Genomic DNA, 9439 nt, shown 5'->3' with positions numbered 1-9439 from the left:
GAAAAACAGTGCACTTGTAAAAACTTGTCTAGTCTTTATTAAAGAACAAAAGTGTTTCAGTTCAGAACAACTAATAAAGTGCACTTACAGTAACTCTACACTGCCTGCAATAAGTCATTTTCTCAATTTCAAGTTAACCTGTTGAACTTGGACTACAATTTAAGCTCAATTTATTGTAACAATGTTTTAACTGCTTATTTGGTGTACTTTGACATCCAGTGTAACACTTGGTATTATAAACACTAACAATTGCTATGGCAACCAGAGTATCTTACTGAAACAATGCCACATCACTTACTCTGTTTCGGTCATCTCCTTGAAACAAGACAGAACAGCAGAGAGACCCTTAACTGGGTGTACTTTGGAATTATATCCTTCTGCTCTGCATTTCAGACAGTGATCTGCATTTAACAGCCACTCCTCAACACATTTTTGGCATCCAACCAGGGATTCGCAGCATGTAGAATACATGGTGTCTGCCATTAGACCTGCAAGATTTTACATTTTAAAAAAGTGATGCAGGAAATGACATTTAATATAACTGCAGAAAAATGTAATTCTGAGTTTTATACTGTACAAACCTTTACAAATGAGACAACACCAATCAACCTAAGCTGCATGTCTTTGGTCAGTGGGAGGAAGCCGGAGTACCCGGAGAGAACCTGTTATGGTTATATTTTTATTCTTTTTATTCAGTGTTGTATTACCTTGCTTTAGCTCGTCTTCCATTCTGGAACTCCACAAATTCATCCTCAGAAATGGCATAGACTTTTCTGGAGTTCTGTTTCCAGTAATGGGAACCTTAGGATTCAGAAAACATTTATGTATTCTCATTTCAGCATTCTCATCCCACAGCATCATAAACCATCACTATCAAAACGTTGGTATATTACATATATAAAAAACAAGTGGTAGAATAACTAAATGGTTAGGTTTTGGGGAAAACTACATGGTTGGCATTAGGAGAAGAAAAAAAAAACCCATGTGACCAAGAACAAACATGTGGTCAGGTCCCGAGGCCTCAAATATTGAAACCAGTGCATTAACATTACAATGAACAGGAAACCCTCTGTGTCAAATATGGATTCCAATTGGTCCCTTCAATTACAGGTACTGACAAAACATCGGTTTTTGACACACTGGGAATGAGAATGGACTCTCAGTTCCGTATTAAAAATAGCACTTACATATCCAGAAAATGCATCTCACATGATTGTGCTAAAACAACTTACTTCTTGTCCCCTCTGAGTCCAGTATCTCATTTCCTTGGCTGTCCGTCAAGGTAACCCGTTCGTTACTGTTTAAGGCCTCTTTTACCTTTGTAGTTATCCCATCAACGGTGGCATCTGCTTCCAAAAAACGAATGACCACTGTTCTGGAAGTAGTGATCTTGTCATTCACCACTTCAGCGATATGGACTGTCCTGGAAATAAATCAGACTGTTAATGCCGAGAGCTTAACTTTTTGTCAGAATTTTATATAAAGTTATTTTAGCAGCAGAGCAGTTTCACATTTTTACAAGATACCTTTGGAAGGATCTTGCTGGGAATGAGCTGCTAGCTCGTGGCGGGCCAGACGTTTGTGGTGTTTCGGTGGAAGAAGGTGCAGACCGTCGCATGAAGGCGAACGGGACAGCGGCAGTGGGTACAGCTTAATGTCCTCAGTGAGATGACATTAATCTGGTTCTCCATGAACTTCGTAATGATCACGGTTTAAAAGGTGCATAGTAGAAAATTGTCCACTTGGCTCTGGAAATTTTGTCGTGTTTGCGTCATCTGTAATATACTGTACATGCTATTGGCGTTTACCTGTTCAAATGGTAAGAAACAACAAAAAAGTACAAAACACTTCATCAAATAAACCTGCAAATTAATAATGAATATAAATAAATACAACTGTAAATTACCTGAAAAATCTTGCATATCTTATCCACAGACATGTCACTCTCCTTCAGCGTAACACGCTTACCTCCTCGAAAAACTACAAAACTTTACATCCCAAACCCCGCTGTCATCCACAGCACGGCACGCTGCGCTCAAAGTTTCAACTTCCGGGTCACAACAAAATCTCAACCGCAAAAATAAAACTCAAGTTTCCACAAGCATATTTTAACTTGGGATTTTCATTTAGAAACATATAAACGGAAATCAAATACCACATATTCGGTTTGTTTTCCGTGACATATTATCAAAAGGAAAAACGGCTCGTTTTTTATTTTCGTTTTCCCGTTTCTAAATGGAGATCGAGAAAACGTTCGTTTTCCGATTTTGGTTTTCTCAATTCCAAACGAAAATCCAATGACCGCAAAGTACACGGACCCAGGAAGATGTCTCACTGATCACCGGTAGACGTTTTTCCTCTATATAATCTGGGATGTGCACGCAGCATCGAGAAAGGAAACTTTTCATTCCCGTAACATACTGTGTATATAGATATCTCATCGTGGTCAAATGAGCAGTCAATAGCACAAGCCGATAAAGCCAGTACTCGTTCGGTTTTAGTTGTGCTTCTTTTCATGCATTTACGGTACGGATACTGGGGGCATTTTACATATGAGACGAAGCCGCTATACGTATTTTCGGTATTGCAATGAACTCCGGATTGCTTTGAAATTATCCCAAGATGTTACTTGCTTTTAGATTAATTCACCCACTGCAAATAGTGGTGGGAAACTAATTATAAATAATTTAACAAAAAATGTAGGTTTGCATATGCCAGTGAAATTATACGGATAAAATGCTTGACTATTAAGAGTATCAAAATCGAAAACACTACAGTACATTTTAACCAAAAACTTAGATAGGTTTACAATTTCCTCATGTTTAGACTTCGTTTACTTTATAGGTTTGCTGAAACTTTCTCAATAGATTCCTGAGATTCTGAGTAACCCTCACAATGTCCATACAAAATCTGAAATACTTCTACTGTAGTGTTTTTGAAAATTAAAGGGAAAGTTAACACAGTACGTCCTGTAACTGAGTTTCTCCATATTTGAACTCGCAAAAAAAGTTTATATTTGTTCAAACATTTGCATTCTTGTTCACACCGACCATGACTATTATAATAGAAAATCTTAAAAATGAATACAATCTGTCCCATATAATTTCTAATTATATGGGACAGATTTTTTAAAAATGAAAGGGAATGTCACCACAAAATTTACAGTAATAACTGGCTCGTTTGAACTCAAAAACTTCAGATTTTGTATGGACACACAGAAGGTCATTGAAGAAGGAATTTAATCCAAGTTACAGCAAACCTCTTAAGACACTTTTTTTAAATAAATTGCTGCAGAATATTTTGTGATGAGTTTGAATAATTACCATCTTATGCTGCATCTTAATGGGAACTTGGGAAGACAATTCCATGTAAAGATGCTTTATTTAGCCATTAAATGAACACAGTGTAAGAAAATAAATATCCACAACAAAATGAACCAATATTCAGCACTGTAATAACACGCAGAGTCAAGTGCATCCTCTTCATAAGGAGAATTTTAATGTACAAAATAGAAAAAAAGACACCGAAATTCAGACATTTACTTTCGGAAAAGGAAGGAAAAAAAAAAAAGAAAAGAAAAGACCTGTACAAACAGTGGGGTGGTGAAAATCACGAACCAATATGACTAGTATGACCTGGTGATCATCTCCGTGGGCCACCCCGGCCTCGTCCCCTTCCCCTGCCTCGTCCCCGTCCTCTGCCTCGTCCCCGTCCAGCCACTGAGTAGAGAGTCACAATGTTTATCAGAAACATTCACCAGCATATTAGTAACAAAATATAAATGTGTAGGCAAAAGAAATTAAACTGCCCCTACATTCTCAGTTTGCACAAGCATAATTGCACATTGACTGCTGCACATGCTGCTCCCATGTAGCATACATTCTCTTGTATTATATTTTTACTATATCTCTGCATTTGCTGCTTAAAGTGCCTTAGATTTTGTGTTACTTATTCATCTACTTTATATTTCATTTGTATTGTGTAGCATTCATGTGGACGGTAAAGTAAGAATTTCATTGTACGGGGAAACACGTGTCCTAACTGTGCATATGACAAATAAACACTTTGACCCTTGACCCAAAAGCTTAGAAAACCTCAGCTGAACAGGAGGGAACAGTTCTTTACATATAATGAGGCAAAGCCAGATTCCCCTGCTGGGCATGAAGGTGGCAAAACAATTTGCACAAACCGAGAACTCAACACAAACTGCATAGTTAAGAGGTTCTAATTCTTGATTAAGCAACGTAACACCACACTGGTGACAGCAATCTATACGGAACACACTTCACCACCCACAACATACATGCACTCCAACACTTAAAACTACTAAACAAACATCACTGAATTTAAGGGGTTATGCATTATAAAAATATAAATGGTCCTTGGAAATTGTATTTTTTTTATATAGCCAGACAGCCATTGAGGGGGTCCACAGGGAGTGCCGTCTCCGATGTGCTCACAGCATTCTTAAGGACTCCTCTCACTCTGCTCACAAACCGTATGACCTCCTGCCCTCTAGGAGGCGCTTCAGGAGCCTCCGGACCAAAGCCAGTAGACTCAGGAACAGCTTCTTCCCCACAACTGTCTTCTTACTGAACTCTTGTCCCCCGTTGACACCCCCCCCTTCCTCTATACCACTACACACATCTCACCCCTTCTCATCTCGGGACTAATGCAATACACTTCTGTTATCTGTAAAACTGAAGTGATCTGTTAATTTGCACATACTCTACTCACAGGATACTGCTCTGTATTCATTTGCACACTGTTCATATGTAGATACTGTATATTTATCATTCTCTTTGTACTAAACTGAAAAAACTTAAGACAAACACCAACTACTTGCACTACTTACATCCATCAAACTGTTCACTCATGTAACTTATCTTGTTATTCTGCACTGTTTCATTCCATCTCATCCCATTGCATTAGTGTTCCATAAGCTTAATGTACCTGTCCATTACTGTAATTTGAATCCATAGTCTGTTGTATATTGTACATTACCCTACATATCTTACTGTTAATATCAATTGTACATATCCATCAATGAATTAGTTCTGACTGTTCATACTGTAGATACTGCACTCTTTGCTGCTGTTGGTTATGGTTAGATGCTAAACTGCATTTCATTGCTTGCACATGGGTAATGACAAAGCTGAATTTAATCCATCTATATCTACATCTACCTATGCATATATAAAACAGTTCAACTCGTCTGTCTGAACATTTTTCCTGTATTCCCCACACAGAATTTCTCATTGCAGCTTACTGTTGAAATCCGTCTCCACCTGAAGCTTCTTTATAAAGATTGGATACGTTTGAAGAGGTCACACTTTACATCAACCTCAAGTCTGACACCATACACTTATGTCAAGCCCACGCTGCAGCTTTAGTGAGATGGCTCAGACATCACAGAAAGATTACCTTACAAGAAAATGTCCAAAAAACATTTCTGTATGCCTGTTTGAAGTCAGGAATGAATAACTACCAAAATGTTATTCTCAACAATACAACACTTCTCAGGCCTAGGGTGTTCTGACCATCGTGGTTTGTCAGTTGAAAGCCTTGATATTTTAACTTCAAACTCACCTGCTTCCCTCTTCTTGGACTTGATCTTTGGCTCTATGTCAACCAGTAAGGTGTCCAGTGGGAGACTGTCAGGCAGGATAAAGTAGCGAATATTGTTGCCACGGATACTCAGTGACTCCAGCTGAGTCGGCTCCCTGTTTTTCAGGGTCATTTTCACCGCCTTCAGGTGGGTGTTCATACTTACATCAACACCTGAATAAGAAAAAAAAAAGGCAGAATGTGGGATGAAAATCTTGAAAATAAACAGACAAGGGAAGAGAAGTGCAGGAGTCCAGAGTGTGATACACAAAGAGCGTTTCCATAATAAACTAGCAAAGTCTAGCCTGCTACCAGCCCATAAGCTAGCATTTTCAGATCAGAAAATCTGGGCATTCCACAAGCTCTCCACTGTGTTCTCAAGTAGACACGTAATCCTGAACTTCTGGAAAGTGGTAATGAAAGCCTGGCTGGGGGCCGAGTTGCCCAGTTAAGGCAGCAATGATCCACACTTAAATTAGTTTTATTCTCATCCAGCTGTCCGAAAACAAACAGTAAAATGTGCAAATCAGAGAGCCTCAGCGTCACTTGTACCAAAACACACCAAGTGATCAATAGAAAGGACAGAGACAGTTTTAATCAGTAGAGACCTGCAGAGTAATGGGACTAGGTCTTTCTCAGCCCTTCCCAAATATTAGTCTTGATGCATAGTTTAAATGTTCAAGTGCTTCAGTGTGGATAAAGGGTTTTATCCAACACACCAGAAAATAGAGCCACATAGTTATCACAATCAGCCAGCAATCAGCATGCAGTGTGAACAAAATTACCATCTGTTATACACAATACCATATGTTTAGCACAATACACAACCCCAAATCAGAAAAAGTTTGTAAAATCAAAATTAAAACTGAAAATAGTGATGTGTAAATCATGTGTCCTGTATTACATTGAAAACAATACAGCAGCACATTATTTGATCTGATATCTCATTAATATTATTCTTTGTTCAAAATAAACACTTAACTTCCAATGCCTGCAACACATTCTAAAAAAAGAGGGGACGGTTGTATTTCAGGGCTGGTAATGAGGTAAAACAATGAAAATATGATTCCATTTGAAACTGGTGACTGCAATCATAATTTGGTGCAAAAGTGGCATCCAAACAAAAATGGGCAGAGGACCGCCAGTTTGCCAACATGTGTGTGAGAAAGATATTGAAAGACATAGATAAGATATTTTTTCAATTTTGTTTTAAAATTTACATAACATCCCAAATTGTTCTGATTTGGGGGTGTAATTGAAAAGCACCACAACCCACAGCCTTAAAAAAAAAATCACCTCACTGAACCGTTTCAGCATCAACTGAATATTATAGCTTCATGAAGTTAGTCGAGTTATAGCAGGACTGTTGTATTAGTGCATGAGCGTTCATTTAACCGAAAACTTGGCTATATTTATGTGGATGTAATTTGTTACTAAAATATTGAGACACGACATATACAACGCTAACACCTGACTCCAGTTTACTTGTGCAAAAATACTTGTAGTCTTTTTTTTATTTATTTATTATAAAGCACCAACTGGTTCTTACCTGTGATGGTGCCATGTACCTGGGTGCCATTCTTCAGTTCAATAGTAACCGTCTCGTGGCTGAGCTTCATCAAAAACCTGTGGGTTAGCATTGAACATTAGTGTGAAAAGTCGATCTTTAGGCTCAACCTTAAAAATTCCCTCACGACCAATTACCAAGCAAACAAGAGATTAGTCTGACGTTAGTTAGCCACTAGCTGCGTAGCCTTCGACACCACAACAAAGCCCATCAGTGCAAACCCAATTAAATTAATTACTAAAATAATAAATGCAAGAGCAATTCTCTAGCTACAACTTGGTTAACTGAACTTAGGGAACAGGTAAACGGGGACAAGGCCGCGGAGCCATTCAACACCCGTTTATTACAAGGAGGTAGTTAGCAAACACCGCGGCTTTAATACTGTAATACTCTCCGTTCCTGCACAAGCAGCCAGACGTTTCAGAACCATTACAATACTTTAGCGGTTTTACAGTTAAACCCAGGAGTCAACGATTACTACGCACACCACATGTCGGTATGTTTCAGTTGGGCTATTTCAGACTCCAGAGCCCGTTCACTGCTACACTGGACACCCTCTATTCATTTCTTTCACCGCTTCCCGCCACATCAATATCTAACGCCATCCAGCGGTATCGCATTGTTTTCATGGCATTGATCCACAGCACTTACTAAACTGTAACTTTTCCAATCCACCTACCTGACTAGTTTCATGATGGTGACGGACTATACGATCAAATCCTCCACCAAAGACAAAAATTACAGCACTCAAGTGTAGTCACAGGCCGCTGTTGTACGATATACGTTTTAGTCGCGCTGAAGCGACGTCATCAACGAGCGACAGCACAGAAGAGAACAACATTGCCGCCTACAGGTGGAGTAATGACCACATTTTTCAGATACAGAGAAGAACTGGTGAATGAGGAAAATGAGAGGGAAAGAAGGGGGGAAGAGGTGAGTACTTTAGAGCAGGAAGTAGCAAAGATTAGAAAGGATGAGGTGAAGAAGGCTTTGAGGAGAATGAAGAGTGGAAAGGGTGTTGGTCCAGATGACATACCCAGTGATGGCCGATGAGGTTTTGTTGAAGCTTCGACACAGTGTTCACACAAATGGTACATTACTCGAGGCTTCAATGACACCGTGCTCGAGTAGGACATACAGTGGTCAAGAAATTGAAGTGTAGTCAACACGTGTTGCTTATTGGTTCATGGATTAGGATTTGATTCGCCATGCATATTCCTGTTCAAATACACTACATGGTTGTATGTTTCAATGACACAATAAAATATAAAATAAACATGGGCACATGTTGAAGACCATGTTTCTTATGTGGCATGTCTGACTGTAATCCTATATACGCCTTACTTATATTTTGTGTTATGAAAACATTTAAATGAGATGTGGTCTCATCAAATTCAGACATGTCATTTTCACATGGGACTGGTGCAAATACAGATTATAGTATGGACTTCGGCAAAGTTTGTTTTGGGGTTCATTGGTAAAGAGGTTCATGGGTATGTGGGTAAAGAGGGTGTGCTTGAAGAACAGGGCAGTGGGTGTGCTTGTGTAACTGTTTATGAGTGTTTATTGGGAAATAACAGTATATCCACAGTTTTCAGACACAAGCGGTTTCTCCTTTTACAGACTATTTCCCCAGCCTTGGAAAAAAACCCGTTCACATGGCACAGATGAGGCTGGGGTACACAGGAAATGCTTGGATAATTCATAGAGGTTTGGGTAACTATATATGCAATATATCTATATCTACATATGTAATATATCTTATCTATATGTTGTTTTGTTTTACATTGTTAGCTATCAAGCTCCTCTCCTATGGAACCAACTCCCAGTCTCAGTTCAGGAGGCGGACACCCTCTCTACCTTTAAGATTAGATTTAAGACTTTCCTTTTGGATAAAGCTTATAGTTACGGCTGGATTACGTGACCCTGAGCCTTCCCTTAGTTATGCTGCTATAGACCTAGGCTGCTGGGGGGCCCCATGATGCTCTGAGTTTCTCCCCTCCCCTCCCCTCCCCTCCCCTTTCTTCTTTTGTCTCTCCTCTATCCACTCACCCCAACCGGTCGAGGCAGAAGGCCGCCCACCAACAGCCGGGGTCTGTCGGAGGTTTCTTCTGTTAAAGGGACTATTAGGTATTTTTAGTCAGATAGAAATTGGATAGATACTTTATGTATTAGAAATGTTTAGTGGAGATAGGATGTCTAGTTAGACTGTTAAATGCTTAGGCATGCTTATGAGTTTCTACAGGGTACATCTGGTCAAGGATA

The 9439-nt window shown here is 39.3% G+C and overlaps 1 protein-coding gene across 1 annotated transcript; it reads right to left on the bottom strand.

Moving 5' to 3' along the window:
- Positions 1 to 3476: 3476 nt before the first annotated feature.
- On the bottom strand, positions 3477 to 8023 carry snrpd1 (small nuclear ribonucleoprotein D1 polypeptide). Its single transcript, XM_020606803.1, has 4 exons — positions 7854 to 8023; positions 7157 to 7233; positions 5590 to 5781; positions 3477 to 3719 (listed from the first exon to the last, which is right to left on the bottom strand). The coding sequence occupies exons 1-4, from the start codon at positions 7865 to 7867 to the stop codon at positions 3643 to 3645; spliced, it is 360 nt and encodes a 119-aa protein (XP_020462459.1). The 5' UTR covers positions 7868 to 8023; the 3' UTR covers positions 3477 to 3642.
- Positions 8024 to 9439: the final 1416 nt, after the last annotated feature.

This window comes from Monopterus albus, unplaced genomic scaffold, assembly GCF_001952655.1.
Source record: "Monopterus albus unplaced genomic scaffold, M_albus_1.0 scaffold82.1, whole genome shotgun sequence".
Classification (NCBI taxonomy): Eukaryota; Metazoa; Chordata; class Actinopteri; order Synbranchiformes; family Synbranchidae; genus Monopterus; species Monopterus albus.
The sequence above is the reverse complement of the archived record's forward strand: the minus strand, read 5'-3'. Positions and strand labels throughout refer to the sequence as shown.

What these genes read in the sequence shown, in the direction of transcription:
- snrpd1 (XM_020606803.1), bottom strand. An exon ending in GGTACATGGCACCATCACAG is followed by an intron (nt 5,782 to 7,156) that starts GTAAGAACCAGT and finishes TTTCTTATTCAG; the next exon opens with GTGTTGATGTAAGTATGAAC. An exon ending in GTCCAAGAAGAGGGAAGCAG is followed by an intron (nt 3,720 to 5,589) that starts GTGAGTTTGAAG and finishes CTCTCTACTCAG; the next exon opens with TGGCTGGACGGGGACGAGGC.